At 49.5% G+C, this 23,007-nt stretch overlaps 1 protein-coding gene across 1 annotated transcript; it reads left to right on the top strand.

Annotated features, from left to right (window-relative positions):
- Positions 1-1,718: 1,718 nt before the first annotated feature.
- Positions 1,719-23,007, top strand: NPFFR1 (neuropeptide FF receptor 1). Its single transcript, XM_032609099.1, is given in 5 exon segments — positions 1,719-2,244; positions 11,619-11,987; positions 18,756-18,855; positions 22,079-22,738; positions 22,740-23,007. Coding segments are annotated over 5 exon segments (1,860 nt in total). The 3' UTR covers positions 22,945-23,007.

Genomic DNA, 23,007 nt, shown 5'->3' with positions numbered 1-23,007 from the left:
AGAAGATGATAAATCCCATTTTACAGATGGGGAAAATGAGGCTAGAGGGCATAAGCGACTTACGCAGGGCAACACAGATAATAAATGGTGGAGACAGAATTCACACCCAGGTCTTTGTATCCACGGCACTGCCCTGCCTGGCCCTCAAAGGCTGGACCAGTGAGTTTGTTTCGAATGGTGCCACATGTGCTTGGGCACGGTACAAAGTTTCCGATGGTGAAAGAAAGAAGTCTGTAGAAGAGGAGGGGGAAGGAAGGAAAAGAGGCTCTGTGATCCAGAATGATTGAAATAAAAAAGACCAGGTGGGGGAATTGACCACAAGCTTAAGTTAATGCACCGGAATGATGGGGCTGCTAAAGAAAGAAGAAAGGGAGGGGAAAAAAGAAGGAGGAACCGAGAAAAGGTGAGACTGAACTATTAAAAGCCTAGTGCCCACATAAACAGAGCTCATATTTATTGAGCACCTTCTATGTTAGGCACTGTTGTCAGTGCTTTGCTATATGGTAGGCACTATTATTATCCCTATTTTTTAGATGAAGGGAAACTGAGGCACAAAGCGGTTATATAACTTTCCCAAAGTCACACATACAATAACTGGCAGTGCTGGACCGTGCAGATTTTACAGCCTTGTCCTGAACTCTGCATTGGTCAAGGGGGCTTGATATGACTTGTCGCAGTTCTGGGTCCTATCAGGGAGACTTCAAGAACTGTGAGGACTTCCACAGGAAGGTGGACTCAAGATAGGAATGATATGATAACTAACTTTTATTGAGCTCTTACTCTGAGCCAGGCACTATTCCAAGAGCTTTACACAGAGGAACTCCTTTCATGTTCACAATAACTCTAGGGGCTAGGCATTATCCCCATTTTACAGATGAAACTGAGGCAAATCACAGGAAGCAAAAAGCCCAAAGAAACTCAGGTGTTTCACCTGCAGAAGGGCAGACTTGAGAGGGTGCCCTCCCTCCCTCCAGCTCTCTGAAGGGCTGTTCTGGGGAAAAGAGAGTGACGTGAAGGCAGAGAACCCACTGCTGGGCATTAGGATGGGGACACCTGCCCAGGTCAGTGTTACACTCAGTGACCTCTAGGGCCCTTCCAGTCCTGAGGCTCTGCCAGCCATTTGGGGCAGAGGACAGGCTAGAGGGAGAAGGGAGACTAGGAAGAAGCCTGGTGGGAACCGTTTCCCCAGAGTCCTCCCAGAATTAACCCCTAATCCCCAATAACGGGAAGAATGGGACCTTTACTCTCTCCCATCTGCCTGGAACCTGGGATCATCATTCATATGACAAAAGTCTATGGTGGTGCCTGACAGGGGCTGGAATGGTGGGAGGGAGATGGCCTCCTACCCAGCTCAACGGACCATTTGTTGGGCATCTACTACATGCTGGGCAGAAACTTTGACGTCATCTCATTTACTTCCCTCAAAGCCATTTCACAAATGCAGAAACTGAGGCTCAGGTGCAGCTAAGACACGTGCCCAAGGGTAGACATCTGGTGAGCGCCTGGCCAGTTAATTCCAGAGTCAGTGGTCATCTACTGACACATTGTCCCTGCTCTCCTTGCCCTCCTGTGTATCACAGCTGCCTCCATCCCCTTCTCAGGAGGGCCTCAGGGTCCTGGACACCAGGCTGGGTGGCTGGGGGTCAGGCTGGGGTGAGACGAGGACGAGGAGTGGTGCTGGGATGGGAGTCACGGGGAGAGGGACACAGAGTTATCGGATGTCGCGGCCAGGGCTGCAGTGGTCAGTGGGTTGTCCTCTACTTTGGAGGGGTGCTCCGTCCCTGCGGAGGGAGTCACATCTGGGAGGCGACCCGGGGCGCCCAGGCTCGGACGGACGCTGCGGGCAGGGGGCGCTGCGCAGGCAAACGTGTGCCGGGTGCCATGGCGACGGCGCGGGGCGAGCCCCCTCCCTCTGGACGGGGAGGGCGGGCAGCGGGCAACGGGCAGCGGGCAGCAGAGCCTGGAGGGTAGCTGCGCTGCTCGGGAGCCTTCAGCCCCGGCCGCTGCCCGGCCGCCTCCGGGCGGCAAGGGGAGCGAGACCCCGCGCAGGGCTGGGGCCTGCGAGCGCACGCCCCTCCGTCCGCTTCCGCCGGGCCCTGGACCAGAACCGCCAAGCGCAGAGGCTGGGGCGCGCGCCAGCAGCCCAGCGCCGGAGACCCGCGGTCCCCTGCAGGCTCACAGGGGCCCGCTGCCTCCCTCCGTCGGTGACTGTCCCAGAGCGGGCCGGAGTGGGCAGCATGGAGGGTGAGTGACCCCGGGGCTGGGGAGGGGGGTGGGGGGTGGGTACCGACTAAGGAGCAGTGAGCCAAGAGACAGGAAAGGGACTGGGGGGTCTCATCGGGGGCTGTCCAGAGCCCAATACTGTGACACTGTGTGTATGTGTGTGTGTGACAGACAGACACACACTGAGAGAGGGAGAGAGAGAAAGACCTAGAGGGCTCTGCAGTGTGTGTGCGTGAATATGTATGTGTGAGAAACTGAGAGAGAGAGGGAGGGGGTAAAAGACCTGGAAGCCTCTGTCCCTGTGTGCATAGGACGCTCTCTCCTGCATGGGCAGGGGATCCTTTGAAACCGGCTGAGGACAGCTTACCTATTAGCTTTAGAGTAATTGCCATCCCTTCCAGCAGGCAAAGTCACAGAGATGGAATTCTACACAAGATCTCAATGCAGAATTTCCCTCCCTGGGGGAAAGGAGAGGGAACTGTGGACCTGACCTCCAGGACTTTAAGGGATAGGGACCCCAGGCATAAGGCTGCTTCCTCCAGCCTTACCAGGTGGGGGTCCAGATGCCCCTCTCAGCCAGTGTAGGAAGGGAAACCATATTTGGGCAAAGAAACTGGAGGACTGAGGGCTGGTCCACTGGCTTGCTGGGTGTCTTTGGGTTTTTGCCTAAACCTCTCCGTGCTACTGGTTACCCATCTCTTGAATGGAGAAACTTACATTCAGCTGGCTTCACAGAGTGGCTGTGAAGGTAAAATAAGACAAGATGTGTTGAACAAAATCATACCTGTAAAAGAAGGCTGCTCCAGGAGGTAATAAAACCCAGAAATGCCAAGCAAGGCATTGCAAACACTGCTGGCAAGAGAGAAAAGGGAGTTTTACAGAACGTCGTGTGCAGCTGCGGTTGCTGCTTTCCAGTGAGTTAGGGTTGAAAAGTGCACACACACGAGATACGATGAGAAATGCAGAACCAAAGTGTCAGTGAACGGAAGCCAAGGAAAACTGGTGAAGACAGAGCAAAGAGCTTTCAAAGTCTACGTAAGGATAGCAGATGAACCTGCTCGGGGCTTGGGCATGTGGTGCTCGTAACCTTTACGCACCAGGGAGAGCAGCCAGTGCAGGGCACAGGCAATTTTACTTCAAATGGTGGAAGGAGGAAATTGAAGCCCAAGATAGGTGATTGGATAAGGCGTCAAGCCATATACAATCCAAGCCCAGACAAATGACATCCCAGGGACCTGGAGCCATTTGCAGATGTAATTATTGCCTTAGAGGAAATGACAGGGAATGAAGGAAGTGCCAGAAAACTGAAGATGGGCAAATGTCCTGATTTTCAGAAAGGAAGGAAAGGTAGATTTTAAAAAACCCTAAACTGCTCAGATTGATATTGACCTCTATTAAAATTCCAGAATAAATTATCAAACATACAGTGAACACTTAGGAGACAATAAAGCAATCCCACATCTAAGAATTTTTTTCAAAGGCTGCCATCCTGTACGCTTGCAAAGATATGTGCCCAAGCATTCTCATCACACTGCAAAATCGGGAGTCATCCAGATGTCCATAAATTAAGTAAATTAAACGATGAGAACACCTGCAACGGCATGCTGTATAGACATTAAGAACTGTGTTTAGGATTTCATTTACTGGCACGAAAATATGTTTACTGCCTACTGTGAGTAATTTTTTAAAAAGCAGGTTTTAGAACACATGTTTAGTATGATCCCCTTTATGCAAAATTACATAGGCTTATTATTGGATGTATATGTAAAGTATCTGCAAAGAGATGGCCACTAACACCTTTGGGGGCTCCTGCTTCTGAAAGCGTACCCTAAGAGAGCTTATGCCTGGAAGCAGAGGTCAGGAGAGTAAGATGGGAAAGGGAGAAAAGGCAAGAACCAGAACCAGGCACGTGGACGAGCTGGGTTCAGCTACGGGCCAGTAGGGTTCTCTCTCTCTGGTCGCCTTCTGAGAAAAGTGCAGAATGCACCTGAGATTTTCACCACGCAAGATGGGGAGCCGACTGCTGTTTGTTCCTCTCCCCTGGCTGTACTCCCACACGTCTAGGTTGTTCCCATTTGTGGCTTCAAAGAAAGCAAACCAGAGAGAGCCCTGGTGCAGGCTTGATGAGGCACTGGAAGTGCAGGGAACTGTCCACCCGGCCAGAATCTTTGGGATGTGGCTGGGAGCATCACAGACGCGTCGGCCATGAGGGTCATCTCTGGGTGTGAAATTTCAGGGATGTTTATTTTACTCTTCTTTTGTCGTGCTCAGAACTGCTTTATAGAAAGCACATTGTTTTTTTATAAAAACAAAACAATCTTTTTCAAAAAGAAAGAAAATAATGTAGTGGTCACTAGGAACATATTAGTGCTCACCAAGAACAAATCAGGCTAAACCTACCACATTTCCTCTCTCAGACTGGGTTTCCAAGAGGTAGAAAGATGAATTACGAGATTTCAGCAGGACCCTGCTAAGTTCTCTCATGAGAGCCCTGTGAACGGATGGAGGGTTGCGGGAAGGGGGCTGGAGGACGGATGGCGGGGCTTTCATTAAGACTTTAATGCAGCTTAGAGGTCCCTCGGACTCTGACCTTGACATGACATTAAGTAATTTAGAGGGAAAATAAAAGGCATGCTCATCAAATCTGTGGATAAGAGCCATGACACCCACATGGCAACAGTTCAAGATTTAAATGAAGGGTATCTGAACATTCTGGAACGCTGGGTCAAAACCAAGAAAGTGAAATGTAAATGGAAGTGAAGTGCAAAGTCCTGAATTTAGGTCCCCCCCAAAATCAACTGCATACATTTCAAATAGGGGGGATCTGGTTTGTAATCTTGAGGAAAGTTTCTGGGGAGATCAAAATGGATTGACAGTGAGATAGGTCTAGAATCCTGCTTGCTGAAGAGACACTGAGATGTTCAGGGTGGGAAAAACGGCAGGGAGAGGGGGATGACCTTGGGGACAGGTGCCCATTCTTGTTCTGTGTGGCTTCAGGGAGCAGAACTGGGGCAGGTGGGGACAAGTTACAGTAAGACAACTCAACTCAACAACAGGAAGAACCTTCTGTCCCTCAGAGTTGGCCTAGAAGCTGTGTGCTTACCAGGTCTCATTGAGCAAAGGGTCATGGACTGGCCAGATTACTGACTGGAGGGCAGAAGGAGGTATTCTTGTGTGGCTGGCCCAAAAATAGGATCTGGATGGTCTCCGAGGGCTTGCAGACAGACACTGCAGTCTGCCCAGCCTCCTGCAGAGCTGCTGGGGTCAGTGGGCAGTAGTCCCCCTCAGGCCTTCCACCCTGGGCCTGGGCTGTGCAGTGAGACAGCAGAGGACAGCAGTCCCCACCCCACTCCCAGCCCAACCCCAGTCTAGCGGCGTCCTCAGAGCCCCTGGAAGCCTCCACAGCTGCCTGCCCGGCCTGGGAGCTCCGTGGCTGAGGGAGGCCAGAGGCTGGGAGGATGTCTGCTCACACTGCCTGGTGGTGGGTGACTTGTGGGGAAGTGGCCCATGCGGGGGAAGGTCACTGGAGAGAGGAGGGGAGAGGAGCAAGCTAGCTGGTGTCCCTCCAGCACGGGACACAGAAGCTTCTTGGAAGTCCAGGTGGGTTCTGCTTTTCCGTGCCCCCAGAAATGCTGCCAGAGACACTGTCAGAGTTGAGAACCACTGAAGTAGTGAGTATTTTAATCATATTTATCAGAGTTTCCTCCTGATTAGAAGGGTTAAAACTCAGGTTAGTAAAAAGGAAAATAAGAGTCGCTTAAAACACCCGCTGTGAATATACACTGTTAACGTTTTTTTATTTTTTGTCATTTGTTTGGAATGACACACACACACTTTTATATGGAATACAGTTTATAATGCGTGTACATACTATTTTGTAAGCATTTCAACCTTGGCCAGTATTTTCCCTCACACCATCAGAACTTGTTCTATTCCTTAGGTGAATCCCTAGAAGTGGAACGCCTGGCTCCGGGTGTGAGTCTGGTGTCAGGGTGCTGAATGGATGTGCCCCAGTTGCAAAGGCTGAGCGGATGTGTGTCTCTCCAACACCCTGCAGTGCACAGCCACCCTCTGGCGTCACTGAGTGCTTTTCCTCTCTGTGAATCTGATTGATGGAAAGCTTACCCCTGTGTTCTTTTAAAATTGCATTTCTTTGATTACAAAAGAACTTCTTTGTCTCATGTGTTCATTAGTCATTTGTACTGTGTTGCGTTGTGTTCTTCTGTGGGTCCCCAGTGGCTCACGGCCCAGGCTGTGTTCACCCAGGAGGCTTTTGGGAAGTGGGTGCTGAATGGTGAACGCAGGTCTCTAGTCTGGGGCTGAGCTCCTAGGTGGTGGTACCAGGACAGACAGGCAGGTGGCTATAACGATGAAGGTATTAGTGGGAGAGCTGTGAACTCAGAGGAGTACCCAGATGGATTCTGTGCTCAGGAACTTCATTTTGGTGTTGATTTATCTTTCAGGCTTTGCAGGGAGGCCCACACTAAAAGTATTATAAAAATATCATGCTCAGATTCATTGTACAGTTTAATACTGTCAGTAGGGCTGCTGCTGGGCTAACACGTATCAAGTGCCATGTGTCCCACATTTCGCCGAGTTCTCTTCATATGTTATCTCACTCTTTTCAGTAAGTGTGAGCTTATCTCCATTTTGCCAGGGAAGACTTTGGTTTCCAGAGGGGTGATGACTTACCCGAGGTCATAGCCAGGAATTGTGTGTTTCCACTTTAAAGATGAGAACAATAAGTTCCCACATAGATGAGGAGATGCCTTAGTCAGCTTGGGCTGCCATAACAAAATACCATAGACTGGGTGGCTTATAAACAACTGAAATTTACTTCTTACAGTTCTGGAGGTTGGGAAGTCCAATATCAAGGGGCCAATCCAGTGTCTGGTGAGGGCCCGCTTCTTAGTTCACACACGGGCTCCCTGTGTCCTTAGGTGGTGGAAGGGGCAAGGGAACTCTCTGAGATCTCTTTTATAAAGGCGCTAATCCCATTCATGAGAGCTTTCCCTCATGACCTAATTACAGTTGACCCTTGAAAAACGCGGGTCTGAACTGCGTTGGTCCACTTATACCCAGATGTTGTTTTCTGGTAGATGTGTACTACAGTACTGAACGATCTGTGGCTCGTTGGATCCATGGATGTGGATCCACAGATACGGAGGGCTGACTGTAAAGTTATATTCGGATTTTCGACTGCACAGGGATCCGAGCCCCTAACCACCCCATGTGTTGTTCACGGGTCAGCTATACCTCCCAAAGGCCCTACTTCCAAATACCATCACACTGGGGAAAAGGTTATAGCATATGAATTTTGAGGAGACACAGATATTTCATCCATTGCCTGAAGTCACCAGGAAGGAGAGCCGGGATTTCGCAGTCTGTGTGCATCCACTACCTTCAGGGTCTTTGGTCCAACTCCTTTATCTGTGGTTCCCAGACTGGAGTGTCCATCAGAATCACCTGGAGGATGCGTTAAAACAGAGATACCTGGTTTCTGGTTCCGTGGACTTTCTGGTTCCCTAGCTCGAGGGTGATTCCTCAGAATCTGCATTTCTAGCAAGTTCCTGGCGAAGCTGATGCTGCTGGGGGGGACCACACACTGAGAACCAGTGCACCCCCATCTTCTCTCTGGCCCCAAACTTTCAGTGGCTCACAGCTTGATCTCTGAGATCATCAGAATGCCCTGGAGATAACCATTATTACACCCTGAGACCTCCAGGAAGCTCCCCGAGTAGAGGAATGGCTCAATTGGGTTCAGCGGATGAAATTTTCACAGGCTGTAGTGTATCCACAAAGGCACCAGGCAGATCCCAGGAAGGACGAGGCCAGTTGTTAATGAGGTCTCCGGCTGCTGGCTTGGGGCCCAGGTCGGGTGGGAGGCCTGCCTGCCTCCAACCCATCTCACCACAGGCCAGGGGAGTTGCCAGGAATAGGAAGCAGTTTTTCCTCCTTGAGAATAAATGCCAGAAACTGGCCTAAGTATAGAGACTGATGCTCAGGCTCAGGGTCCAGGGATGGGCAGGGCTGCTCCCAGACTTCTCAGGGCCAAATGAAAGGCAGTGGGGGAAACAGGCAGACTAGAGTTTAGCTGGGCAGGTTCAGGCAATTGCCTCTACCCATCCACACCCACAGATTTCCCCAAGTCATGCGAGTTGAGTTTGAGGCTCATCAAGGGTGAGCTATCTAGGGAGGCCCCCAGCAGACTCTGTGATGGGGGGTTCTTTCCAGAGGACCCTGGAGAAGGCCTTCCAACACCAGAAATGCCAGCCTTGAGCAGGACCCTGTCACCTGATGTCAGGATTTGTCTTTCCTTCCTTTTTCTCCTCATACAAATATTTATCCATTCAACAACCATTTAGTAAAGCATTTACAATTGTCAGGCCCTGACGAGATGCTGGGATATGACCACCAACGAAAGAGTGAAGATCCCTGCTCTCCAGGACCTGACTTTCAGAGGTGGAGGAAAAAACCAATAAACCTGGAAACAAATAAAATATCGGCAGATTGAAGAAAATAAGCAGGATGCTGTGAGAGATAATGGGGCACCTAAGTTAAACAGAGTAATCGGGTACAGGCTTCTCCGAGAAGACGATGTTTAACTGAAAGCTAAAGGAGGGGAAGAGGCAGAGGGAATCGAAAGAGATAAAGGCATTGAGATTGGAAAGAGCAAGAATGTGTTGGAGGCATCACGAGGTGACCAGAGCACAAAAGGCAAAGGGGAGAGTAGCAGGGGGTGAGGCCAGTGATGACAACAGGAATCAGACCATGCAGTAAAGAGTTTGGATTGTATTCGAGATGCAATGAGGAGTCTAGGCAATAATTGTTAGTAGCTCCTGTTGAAAACATTGGTGAAAAGCTAATGGGGAACTTGACAGTGGAGGGATCAGGCTGTCATCAGCTAAGCCCACTGATCAACCTTAGCATTAAGAAACAGACCACCTAGGGCTACCCTGGTGGCGCAGTGGTTGAGAGTCCGCCTGCCGATGCAGGGGACACGGGTTCGTGCCCCGGTCCGGGAAGATCCCACATGCCGTGGAGCGGCTGGGCCCGTGAGCCACGGCCACTGAGCCTGCGCATCCAGAGCCTGTGTTCCGCAACGGGAGAGGCCGCAACAGTGAGAGGCCCGCGTATCGCAAAAAAAAAAAAAAAAAAAAAAGCCCAGTCTAGCCTCTTGGAAGATGAGAGGCCACAAGACCTGCAGAAGGGCCACTCAGATTCCTAAGCCACAGTGCGATGTCACGAGATTTTGGGGGGGTTCACCACATAATACAGAATAGAAACAGAAACCTTGTTTGGATCCTCACTCAAACAAACCAATTATTTAAAAAATTCTGTAACAATGAGGGAATTTTGAATGCTGGATAATTGATAATATTGTGACATAATGGTTAATTTTGTTAGGTGTGATAATGATACTGGGTTATGGATTTTTCTTGAGTCCTAATTTTTAGAGATACAATCTGAAACGTTTATGAATGAAAGGAAGTGATGAGATTGTGCCTCAGAATAATCCAAAGAGAGGTGTGGGTATGGATGAAACAAAATTGGCCTTGAGATGGTAATTGTTGAAGGTGGATGATGTATACATGGGGGTTCTTTATACTCTTCTCTCTTGTCATGGTTCATTAAACTATATACTCTTGTATATATTCACTATTACATGCTCTCTTGTACATGTTTGACATATTAAAATAAAGATGTTTGGGTACAACTGGCTGCCCGTGGAGGGCCTAAGCAGGGGAATATCATTTCCTCTTCTCACTGTGCACCCAAAACTTCCAGCTTCTCCTCCTCCACTGGCAGTCCCTCCACCCCCCTCCTGAGTGCCCCGCTGCACCTGCTGGTCCCTGTTGTCCCCACTGTGCCAGGTCATCGGCCTGTGCTCCCCCAGGGTCTTTCTAGCCTCCAGGTCCCAAGCCTCTGGCCGTCCTCCAGGCCAGTGGCTGAGCTCTGGATGCAACAGAAGATTCCCCTAAAGACTCCTCATCTCCTGGAACAGGCCACATTCAGTCCCAGAGGAAGGCAGGAGGAGAGTTTACAAGACGACATCATGAGTCACCATAACTAGTGACTTCCCAGAAGAGCTGTGGTTGGACACTCAGCAGCTCCCTTCCATACGTGTCTAGAGAGACACACACTGAAGCCTGGGATGAATTAGAGACACACGGAGCAGGGCCAACTCTGTTGCAGACTCCTGTGTCCCCTTGAGTGAGTCTGGGAACCCCTCTGATCCCAGTTCTCCCGTTTCAAATGGGGCTAATACCTAACCTGTTTACCTCACGGGGTAACGGGTAGGGTTAGATCAAATAATAGACACGGAAGCGCTTTGTTAAACGCTGTGCAAATGAGGCAGCTGATACCACCATGGGAGGAGGTAAAGGATGGGTGGTGGCCTTGGCTTCGGATGGTCTTCCGGAGAATTTAACGTGTGCCTTCTTTGATCCTCAGCCCTGGTTCAGAGTCCCCTTTCGCTCTCTCTCCCTCTACGGCCTTCTTGCCTTCCCCAACTCAAGTTCTGTGGACATGATGATGAGGGATAGCAAAGATTTTGAGGGTCTAATAGTTAGGATCCCAGAAGAAAACAAGTGGTGCACTCAGAAAGGATTTAACAGAAGAGAGTTTAATAGAGAGACTTTACAGTGGGTAGTGGAAGGCAAGAGAACCAGCGTGGGATGGTGACTCACCCAGCGACTGGCAGTCACAGGAAGCGGTCAGTGCAGAGAGGGAACGGTATCACTGTGGCTCTGCAAGAGCTGGAGCCATGGGAGAGGAGTCACCCAGCAGGAGCTGTGCCCATAAAGACAGCCCCACAGGAGACCTGGTCCAGGCAGGGACGGAGTCAGGAGATGAATACCCTGATTTCTCTCTCCTCCATTCCTTCAAGCTCCTTCAGTGCCTCCCATTGGCTGAACCCAGTCAAAAACCAGAGGGCAGGGAATAGAATCTAAAAAAGAGTGGATATATGTATACGTATAACTGACTCCCTTTGCTGTACAGCAGAAAGTAACACAACGTTGTAAATCAACTATACGCCAGTAAACAAACAAACAAACAAGCAAACAACCCAGAGCGCAAGGAACTTGGGTCATACAGTCCTGATGTAATGTAGTGCTGAGAAGTCAGCCTCTGGGGCAGAGAGCAGGGCTGAGAAGGATGGAAGCTAGATGGGGCAGAGGGGGATTGTCTGCAAATGGAGAAGAGCCAACATCGGGAAATGAAGTGAGTGGTGGACAAGACGGGGTGGGAGGTGTGAGATCAGGGTATGAGAGGCTGTGGGGTAGAAGTCTTGCACCAGTGCATCCAGTTGCAGTTGGAGTTGAGTACATGATCTGGGTATTAGGGCAGGGGCAGGGTTTGGAGCGCAGAAGGATCTCGCCAGCGGTGAGAAGTCAGTCATCTCTTCTTCGCCTGGGGTCCTGACCCGTGTGCTCCTTTGCTCCTAGGGGAGCCCTCCCAGCCTTCCAACAGCAGCCGGCCCCCATGCCAGAATGGGAGTGATGCCGAGACCAACACTGCTGCAAACCTCACCTTCTCCTCCTACTACCAGCACTCCTCCCTGGTGGCTGCCGTGTTCATTGTGGCCTACGTGCTCATCTTCCTCCTCTGCATGGTGGGCAACACCCTGGTCTGCTTCATTGTGCTCAAGAACCGGCACATGTGCACCGTCACCAACATGTTTATCCTCAACCTGGCCGTCAGCGACCTGCTGGTGGGCATTTTCTGCATGCCCACCACCCTCGTGGACAACCTCATCACTGGTGAGTGGAAGCACTAGAGGCAGCAGGAGTACCCCTACCCCTGAAATCATGGCTGGCCTGGTCTCTTGGCCGAGATGCCATTGTCTCAAAATCTCAGGACAGCCTTGTGGCTGAGGGATTCGACTAGAAATAACATGTAATGAATTAATCATTTTCTATGTTCCAGGCATTGTGTGATTTACTCTTCCTGCATGATCTTAACTAATCCTCACAACAGTCCAATGAAGTGCGCGTTACTGTTATCCCCAGCGTATGGATGAGAAAACTGATGCGCAGGGTGACTAAGGGGCAGGTCTGTAGTTTACACAGCTAAGCGTCAAGTCCCACATTCACACATCTATATTTCTAACCACTACACTGTTCAATCCTACTCTCCCAGGCAGCTGCCTTGGGCAGGACTAGAACCAGCGGGAAGAAGCTGGAGGGAGGCAGGTTTCCTCTGAATAAGGACCTAAAAACTTATTTGAGTTGTTTTCCAACAAAAGAGTGTTCTCTCGTACAGGTATTGTGCTCCCTGTCACTGGGAGTGTCTAAGCAGGGACTGGCTGGCTGTTTAGCAGGGATTTTGTAGAAGGGATCCAAGCAGAACTAGACCAACCGACCGCTAAATTCCTGCCTATTAGCCTGCAAATATCAGAAGGAGCCTACCGTCATCTGTTCTCTCTCCTGTGATTCGCCTTTCTTACTTCAGAATAAGCCTCCACAGACTAACTGGTGGGAAGGACTAGTTTCCAGAGCTGTGGAGACCCCTAGAGGTCTGCACCTGCAGGTTCTGAGCTCAGAGCTCCCAGGAACTCAGGATTCAAATGGGCAGCCCCATATGGAGTGACTTAGCTGACTTGAGGCTGGGGGACTAGCAGCCTATGTTTCTGTAGGTTCCAGGACCCAGGAAGTGGAGCCGGGGCTGCCAGCTTCCCGTCGGCTGTACTGGCTGTGCCTGGTGGGATCTTTAATCACAGCTGAATCCCAGGTTCTTTCAGGGCTGCTGAACAGAAACTGCATCCTTCTTCCCAAAACACATAGGCAAACATATGTATGCATGCACACACGTGCAGAGGTGCACACACATACAGGCGCACGCACGCACACACACACCAGTTAACAGTGATATGGTGAGGTCACTAGTGGGTTAAGGTGGTGTCTGCCGGTCCTTTTCACATGTGTAAATTTTAAAAATTGTTTAAATTGACAACACATTCACATGGTTCAATGGTCAAAAGCTAACAAAAGGTATCCAGTGAAAAGTGTTCCTTCCACCCCTGTGCTCTGGCCTTCCAGCTCTCTCCTGGGAGGGAACCGATGCTGCCCGTGTCTTGTATGTCTTCCCCAAAATACTTTGTGTAAGTACAAGCACTTTCCAAAAATATTTTATATAAGTACAAGCAAATTAAGGAAATGCTAACTTTCTAACCAGTTCTGCACCTTTACTTTTTCCCTGCTTAAAAATGTAATTTGTAAATAGGATTCATTAAAATTAACTTACATCGGGGCTTCCCTGGTGGCGCAGTGGTTGAGAGTCCGCCTGCCGATGCAGGGGACACGGGTTCGTGCCCCGGTCTGGGAGGATCCCACATGCCGCGGAGCGGCTGGGCCCGTGAGCCATGGCCGCTGGGCCTGCGCGTCCGGAGCCTGTCCTCCGCAGCGGGAGAGGCCACAACAGTGAGAGGCCCGCGTAACGCATAAAAAAAAAAAAAAAAAAAATTAACTTACATAGAGTAAGTTACTCCATACTAATAAATGAAAGAGGTTTTTATTCTTTTTTTACAACTGTTAGAATTCCATTGTATAGCTGTACTACAATTTATTTAACCAATCTCTTTTTGATGGGTATTTACATTGTTTCTAATAGAATCTTCTGCAAGAAAAGAAAACTTCACATAGCTTTTCTTTCTTTGTCTTTGTTTCTGTTTTTTTGAATTCAGGTGCAGAGAGTTGAATTATTCACATCCACTGTTCCTGGCACTGTGTGACTTCACTGTGTTGGGAAGCCCCTTGTGTATCCTTATTCATTCCCTTCTGTACCCTTACCCCACTCCAAACCCCCTCCCCCACTGACAGGCAAACATTCTATTACATGTAATGTTTGTGATTTGCATGCATTCTTACAAAACGTGCATTGTACATGTGTGCATGTTTTACATTTAAATATTTTGTTAAGGTATAATTTAACATACAAAAACCCCACCCTTTTTAGTGTACAGTTCCACAAGTTTTGACAAACATATACAGTCATGTAGTTACCATCAAGATATAGAACAACTTCATTGTCCCCCAAAACTCCCCCTTGTTCCTTGGTAGTTGCTTCTTCCCTCTGCTCCCTGGCTCCATTGGTCTGTTTTCCTGTAGGGACAGAAAATATCGTTTTGCCTTTGCAAGAATATTATATAAATGGAATCATACAGTATGTAGCCTTTTGAATCTGGGTGTGTTTTGTTTTGCTTTCTTTTACTTTCTATTTTGAAATAATTTTAGATAGATGTACTGAAAAGTTGCAAAAATGGTAGAGTGTTCCTGTATACTCTTCACCTACCTTCTCTTAATGTTATTATTATTTTCTTTTTTCTGGAGGAGATTAAGCTTTTATTTCTTTTAAATTTATTTTATTTATATTTTATACAGCAGGTTCTTATTAGTTATCTATTTTATACATATTAGTGTATATATGTCAATCCCAACCTCCCAATTCATCCCACCACCCGCCCCCCACCCCCTGCTTTCCTTGCTTGGTGTCCATACCTGTGTTTTCTACATCTGTGTCTCTATTTCTGCCTTGCAAACTGGTTCATCTGTACCATTTTTCTAGATTCTACATATATGCATTAATATACGATATTTGTTTTTCTCTTTCTGACTTACTTCACTCTGTATGACAGTCTCTAGGTCCATCCACGTTTGTACAAATGACCCAATTTCATTCCGTTTTATGGCTGAGTAATATCCCATTGTATATATGTACTACATCTTCTTTATCCATTCCTCTGTTGATGGACACAGGTTACTTCTATGACCTGGCTATTGTAAATAGTGCTGCAATGAACATTGGAGTGCATGTGTCTTTTTAAAAATAATTAATTATTGGCTGTGTTGGGTCTTCGTTGCTTCACACCGGTTTTCTCTAGTTGCGGTGAGCAGGGGCTACTCTTCTTTGTGGTGTGCGGGCTTCTCATTGCAGTGGCTTCTCTTGTTGAGGAGTACGGGCTCTAGGCACGAAGGCTTCAGTAGTTGTGGCATGTGGGCTCAGTAGTTGTGGCTCGTGGGCTCTAGAGGGCAGGCTCAGTAGTTGTGGCGCATGGGCTTAGTTGCTCCCCAACATGTGGGATCTTCCCGGACCAGGGCTTGAACCCGTGTCCCCTGCATTAGCAGGTGGATTCTTAACCACTGCTCTACCAGGGAAGACCTGGGGTGCATGTGTCACTTTGAATTATGGCTTTCTCTGGGTATATGCCCAGTAGTGGGATTGCTGGGTCATATGGTAGTTCTATTTTTAGTTTTTTAAGGAACCTCCATACTGTTCTCCATAGTGGCTGTATCAATTTACATTCCCACCAATAGTGCAAGAGGGTTTCCTTTTCTCCAAACCCTCTCCAGCATTTGTTGTTTGTTAGATTTTCTGATGATGCCCATTCTAACTGCCCTTAATGTTAATATCCTAAATAACCATAGTATAATGATTGAAACCTGGAAATTAGCACTGATACAATACTATTAACTAATCTGCATACTTTATTTGAATTTCACTCCTTTCCCCACAGAGGAGTCCCCTGGAGTCCTTTTCTAGTCCAGGATCCAACTGAGGGCCATACATTGTATCTGTTCTTTGTTTGTTTGTTTTCTCCAACCTGTGACTGTTCCTTGGTTCTGGACTTTCCTGACCTTGACGTGTTTGAAGAATACTGATCAGTTATTCTGCAGAAACCCCAGAAACTTGGGTTTGCCTTATGTTTTCTTACAATTAGATTTAGTTTATGCATATTTGATGAGAATACGACAGAAGACATATTGATAAGGCACACACTATCAATACGTATTAATGGTGGTGTTAATGCTGATCACTTGGTTAATGTGGTGTCTGCCACATTTTTCCATTATAAAGCTACCATTTTCCCCTTTATAATTAATAAGTATCTCATAGGGAGATACTTTGAGACTATGCAAATGCCTTGTTTCTCACTATACTTACTCACTAAGAGCATCCATTGGATGGTTCCTGCCTGCAACAGTTATTACTGTTATATTTCCTCAGTGTTGATCTTCTACTTAACATCATTCCCCCTACATTTATTTTACTCTATGGGTTATAACCCAGTTTTACCATTATTGTGTTGCTTAAATTGCCCCAGTTTTGACTATTGGGAGCTCTTTCAATTTGGCTCCTGTGTCCTTTTGACATGCCACCATGGATATTTTTTAGTCTCTCCTTACTTTCTGGCACCATAAAGTGTTCCAGGCTCACCTTGTATGTTCCCTGCTCCAGCCCTGGAATCAATCAACAATTTCTCTAAGAAGGGCTGGTTCCTTATATTGGAGAATGACATTTAGAAACCAAGACCTTGGCACTAGATGTGATCGTTGGCACTGGGGTTTCATTGCTTCTAGGCCCTCTCGAGGGACAGAGCTAGGAAATATATGTGTGCTAACACACACATACTTAACATGTGCATCTTTATTTCTATATCTATCCATCTGCAGGTATATTGAAAACTATCATGCCTCTGATTCCAATCTAATATTACAGGATCATTTTAACTTTCCTCTTTTCCTCACCTGTAACTTCTTTCTGTAACAGTGAGAAATCTAACTCTATTTATCCACAATATATTTACTTATTTGTTCAATCTTGGTATACACATAAGGTAGATTCAGTATTGCTAACCCATACCCTTGTGAGAAACACATTTATTAATGAGAGTATAGTGTACGTGTATAGTTATTTTTGTAATCTTATAGTATACGGTCAAAATACTGTTCTCCAAAGTTACCGAGTTTAGTTGCTTGCTTCCCCATTCCCCTTCAGTGTGGTTATTTTATTCATTTGTAATGCATTTAGGTTCATTTGTTATTGTTTGTGTCCCACTTTGGGTTTCCCCCACATCCTGATATTAATTAACTTATTTTTTGAAGATGTGAAACATTGCCATAATTCTAAGGAGTCAGATCCATACAAAAAGATATACTCAGAGAAGGGTCACTCCTCTGTCATCTCTACCACCCCATTCTTCCTCATTCTTACCGCCTCCCTGTATATGTAGCCAATCTCATTATTTTCTGATCTACCTTCCCATACTTCCTTTGTACAAATAAGCAGATAAGTGTATATTTTCCTATATCCCCTTCTTTCTTACATGAAGGGTAATATACTATAGATACTCTTTGCACTGTGCTTTTTGCATTTAGCAGTATATTTTGAAAACCTCTTCATATCAGTTCATAGAGGTCTTCCTTATTCTTTTTTACAGCCGTATAATACTCTTCTGTGTAGATGTACCATAGTTTATTCAACAACTTCTTTATATGGGCATTTAGATTGTTTCTGATATTTTGCAATTACAACAATGCTACAATGAATAACTCTGTGCATGTGTATTTTGTGTCATCAGAGGTGTATATTCAGGATAGAGTGAGATTGTCAGATCAAAAGATAAGTGCAGAGGTTAGGCATCGCCTAGTTCCCCTCCAGAAGGACTGTATCGGTTTTCATTCCCACCACCGATGTCTGAGAGCTCCTATTTCTCCACAGCAAATATCATTTGCATTCTTTAAATTATGAATGAGGTTTGAACATTTTTTTCATGTCTATCAGGCTGCTCTCTACCACGATATTGACTTTCCATGACATTTAAACTCCCTGGCACCCAGACCAAACTCTCACCACTAATCCATAGTGATTTAGGGACAAAGAGACTGTAAGTCAATTAGTCTCCCCCCCTCAGTCCCACATCTGTAAAAAGGAGAGAATTATGGGTCTGCTGTGAGGATTGAGTGAGCCAGTGCCTGGCATCTAGTAAGTGTGTGGGCAGAAAATCAACATGGGGGAGGCCGTTGGTGAAAGAAGACCCCAGCCTTGGAAGATGACTCCTGTCTGCAGGCACAACAGACAAGAACAAGGTGGGCCCCCCCGCCCTGCCCCCAGGCCTAGAGGGGCAGAAACACTAAGCAGTTACCAACACACGGCCTCAGGTAGCCAAGATGTGGACCTGGCTACTAGTCCTGAGAGCAGGTGGGACCCAGATCTCATGAGAAAGCAGAAGCTTGGGGATCAGAGTGAGGACATCAGGTAGGAGGGGCTAGAGCTGCTTATACCTCCCCCTGCCTGACAGTCAGGCTTGATCTGTCCTAGTGGTTCTTAACTTTGGCTGCCACTCAAATCTCCTGGGTAGATTTGGAAAATACGGTTGTCTGGTGTGAGCCTGGGCACTGGTCCTTTTCCAAGTTCTCCGTTGATTCTAGTGAGCAGCCAGGGCTGAGAACCACTGGCCTAGAACCTGGAACAGGGCTATGGGAGCAGAAAGCCAGGCAGGGCTGGATGGATCTAAAGTTCATGGAGAGAAATCGCTGATCAGTATAAAGACTGTCTCTAATAGGACTGTCCACGGTGGTATTGGCTGCTCAGTTCCTCACCCCTGGAAGTGTGTAAGCAGAGGCAGGATGACGACCTGGCAGGATGTGGAGGAAAGATGGAAGCCAGAGGAGACTGGCCCCGATGGCCGGAGGTCTCTGGCTCTCTGCAAATGAGGCATCTCTCAACTCTGGTGGCTTCTGTCATTGCAGGGTGGCCCTTCGACAACGCCACATGCAAGATGAGCGGCTTGGTGCAGGGCATGTCCGTGTCAGCTTCTGTTTTCACACTGGTGGCCATTGCCGTGGAAAGGTGAGAAGGTTCCTGTCTGGTTATCCCGGGCCTGGCACTAGGCCAAGCTGCTGTCTCCACTTCTGGGCCTGCCAGGAGGCCGGGGCTGCTCTGTGGTCGGTGGGGCCGAATCCTGAGCCACGGAGGGAAGGGTTGTGGGGCTGGCTGCCTTCTAGACTTGGGGGACTGCAGAGGACACTGCCACCTCCTTCTGGAAGGCCCGGAGGCAGCTCCTGAGGAGGTTTAAGAGGGATTCCTGGGCCCTAAGAGGAGCTTGGGGGCAGTGCTTGTTTCCTGAGCAGCAGGCCTCCTTGCAGGTCCCTGATTCCCCATCTCCACCGTGTCCAGCTACTTCTGGTCTTTCCGCCTCAGATTCCATCAGATTCTCTGATAAGCATGGGTCTGCTAATGGAATGGAGCCAGGGACCAAGGAGGCTTTCTTTGCAGGCAACACATCTGACCCAACTGCAGTAGGTCCTCCTCTCCATCCTCCCTCTCAGTGAGCCCTTTCAATAAGGGTTCACTCCAGGCACTTCCCCCAGGGCAAGGGAGGCAGGCAGGTAAGCTGGAGGGCTGCCTAGCTGCATGACCTTGGTTAAGTCAATTAACTGCTCTGAGTCTCAGTCTTCTCACCTGTAAAATGGTAAATATCCTACAGGGTGGCTGGGAGGCTTCAGTGAACTTCTGTTTGTAAAGCTGATGCACACCACCTGGCACAGAGACCAAATGTCAGCTGTTAATATTATTCTATTCCTTCCTTACGCCCACATCCTCCTCCTTGTCTTCTTCCCAACATGGGCACCTACTAGCTCCATGCTTTCTAGAATCTAGTGTCTTCATCCTCTCTCCACTTTGGCCCTCATCAAACCCAGTCTTTTGTGACCCAGTGAAGTAGGCAGCTGGGGAGATAGAACTGGGTTCCTGTTTGCAAGGCCACTGGTGGTGGGGGAAGTCCTCCTTCACTGATCTTCATTTTGTTGTCATCGTTAACGATAGGTGAGTGTGCAGTGTCTCCCAGTAGTGTTTGGACTATTCTTCAAGTTCTTGTCTCCTCCAGGAAGCCTTCCTGGTCTGCCCCAGGATTCCCCTCCATCCATTAAGCGCTATTGCATGTACAGCCAGTACTACGTGCTTTAAGAATTATTTGTTCTCTGGCAATTCCTTAAGGATGTGATGCTATGAGACCAGTAGGCCAGAGTCAGGTAGGTTGAGAAAACAAGGCTTGAGACTGGCTGTGGGAAAAGTAGAAAGTGTTGTCAGGCCGGGGAAAGGGTGGGGAGTTGGGAGAGCAGGACACAGTTTGCTGAAGTAGAAAGAGCAACATGGCTGGGAGTCAGCTCTAGGCCTGTGTGCTAGTCTAGGTTCAGCTCCTAAACCGCCCCATGACTTTCTTAGACTAATCAGATTGGCATCTTCGACCAGGAGAACTGGGCACAGGTATTTTTTTAAATGCTTCACTAGATTCTAATGCACAGTGAGGGTTTCCGGCTGCAGGTTTATATGGCACAGTGGAGCAACACAAATCTGGGTTCAAGGCTGGTCCTTGCTAAGCTGTGTGACCTTGAGCCAGTTACTTATCACCTCTGAATCCCAGTTTCCTCAGATGTAAATTAAGGGTGTAATAATAATCACTGCTGAGACATCCTAATGAGGAAATGGTGCAGGTCTGTCCTAATTCTGTGGAGGCACTGTTGGAAGGACGCTGGCCAAGGTGACATAGGGACAACCTGTCATGTAGACTCTACACCTGAACCCCCAAGATTTTCTGGAGAAGCCATAAACAGCTAAAAATTGTTTTCTCTGATACACCTACCCGATCGGCCTACTCAAGGACAGAATGTGCGGACTTATAGCTCTGCAACCTGCGAATAGCCACTGGACTCCTTGCCCAGCCTGTAGGGCCTTCCTACCGCCCCGTGGCTTACCTCTCCAAACAGCTAGACCCAACCATTCGGGGATGGCAACCATGCCTTCGGGCCCTAGCAGCGGCAGCCGAACTGACCAAACACTCAAACTGACTCTGGCCCACCCACTAACCGTGTTTTCCTCCCACCGGCTGGTCGACCTCCTAAGCCACAAGTTTCTCTCCCTCTGGGCCCCTCCCACATCCAGGAGTTCCACCTACTGTTCATTGAAAACCCAGCTATTTATTTCTCTTGATCTCTCCCCTCGCCTGAACCCGGCTTCCCTCCTGCCCATCTCTGGCACCGGGGGTTTTCCATCCCATTCCTGCCCTCATGTCATAGAAGCCTTCAAACCACCAAGAGAGAGACTCTTTGACACCCCTCTTTCAAACCCGGACCGCACCCTCTTCGTAGCACGCTCGCTCCCTGTTTTCTTAGGTTCCTTCGCAGGCGCGTGGAGGAAGTCTGTCGGGTGGCCACAAACCAAATGCTCCTCGGCCCTTACACCTTGCTTCCTACAGAACCCCCCCCACTGGTCTCCCCTAAGCCTCGGACCTCTGGTCGCCCGACTCCCCTTTCGACGCCCCCATTCAGCATGGAGTAGCCAGAGGTCAGAACGCCGCCCCATTACACCAAAGATGTCGGGATGTAAGGCCAGCTGGCCCTAGGCAGGGGAACACAATCAGATTCACAGGTTGCATCAGACGGAAACTCTTCGGACCACCCAGTTCCAGAAACTGACCTGGGGACTTTGCACCCGGCCCAGCCTTCCCGCCTTTCGAGGGGCGGGACTAACGGTCCCCCAGGATACCCGAAAAGACCACCAAATAAGGAATACCCTGCGCCCTCCCAGATTCACCACACCCCTTTCCCTTCTTCCCCTATAAAATCTTGCCCAACCCTCGCCCGGGTGCGACTTCTCTGGCCCCTTTCTCTTGGACCAGTGAACCTCGCCCTGGAGCGCTCCCTAATAAAGCTCACTTGAAGCTTTCCTCTGTTTCTCGGTGCCCTTTGTTAAGATCCGACCTTACACCTGCCAGCTAATGTTTATCCCCCGAAGTGCACAAACAGGATTCAGCTCTTGTAAAACCCTCCTTTTGCCTTTGTTGCGTGGCTACTCAGCCGAGGAGCTGACTCCCCAACAGGTGAGAAACCAGTTTGCTTGCAAACAAACTTAATTAACATCTGAGCCTTCTTTGATGCCGCCTAAGGTGCAAGGTCGAAGGTGGAGTGCCCCTACCCCCGCTCCCAGCCCTCCGCCCTCAATCGGGGATGGCTCTCCTCCGTGGGGCCACTGGGACCCGCCCAGACCCCCGCTTCTCTTTCCTCCGTCGCCGCAGGTTCCGCTGCATCGTGCACCCTTTCCGCGAGAAGCTGACCCTGCGGAAGGCGCTGGTCACCATTGCGGTCATCTGGGCCCTGGCCCTGCTCATCATGTGCCCCTCGGCCGTCACGCTGACCGTCACGCGCGAGGAGCACCACTTCATGGTGGACGCCCGCAACCGCTCTTACCCACTCTACTCGTGCTGGGAGGCCTGGCCCGAGAAGGGCATGCGCAGGGTCTACACGGCCGTGCTCTTCTCGCACATCTACCTGGCGCCGCTGGCGCTGATCGTGGTCATGTACGCGCGCATCGCCCGCAAGCTGTGCAAGGCCCCGGGGCCCGCGCGCGCCGGCGAGGAGGCGGCCGGGGAGGGCGGCCGCGGCGCCCGGCGCAGGGCCCGGGTGGTGCACATGCTGGTCATGGTGGCGCTGTTCTTCACGCTGTCCTGGCTGCCTCTCTGGGCCCTGCTGCTGCTCATCGACTACGGGCAGCTGAGCGAGCCGCAGCTGCACCTGGTCACCGTCTACGCCTTCCCCTTAGCCCACTGGCTGGCCTTCTTCAACAGCAGCGCCAACCCCATCATCTACGGCTACTTCAACGAGAACTTCCGCCGCGGCTTCCAGGCCGCCTTCCGCGCCCAGCTCTGCCCGCCGCCGTGGGGGAGCCACCGGGAGGCGTCCCAACGGGCTCCTGCGCACGCGGGTCTTCGTGGAGGTGCAGCCCAGCGACTCTGGCCTAACCTCCGAGTCGGGCTCGAGCCGCGGGGCCCCCAGGCCCGGCCGCCTCCAGCTGCACAGTGGCCACGTGGCCCCCCCTGGCTTGGCCGCCGAGGGTCCCGGCTTTTCCCATACACCCCTCACCATACCAGCCTGGGGCGTTTGAGTGGGACATGGAGGGCCGGCCCCTGAACCCGAGGGCCCCGGCTGGACACGTGACACCCAGGCA

Source organism: Phocoena sinus, chromosome 16 (genome assembly GCF_008692025.1).
Source record: "Phocoena sinus isolate mPhoSin1 chromosome 16, mPhoSin1.pri, whole genome shotgun sequence".
In the NCBI taxonomy this organism is placed as follows: domain Eukaryota; kingdom Metazoa; phylum Chordata; class Mammalia; order Artiodactyla; family Phocoenidae; genus Phocoena; species Phocoena sinus.
This window is presented reverse-complemented; position numbering and strand designations above follow the sequence as displayed.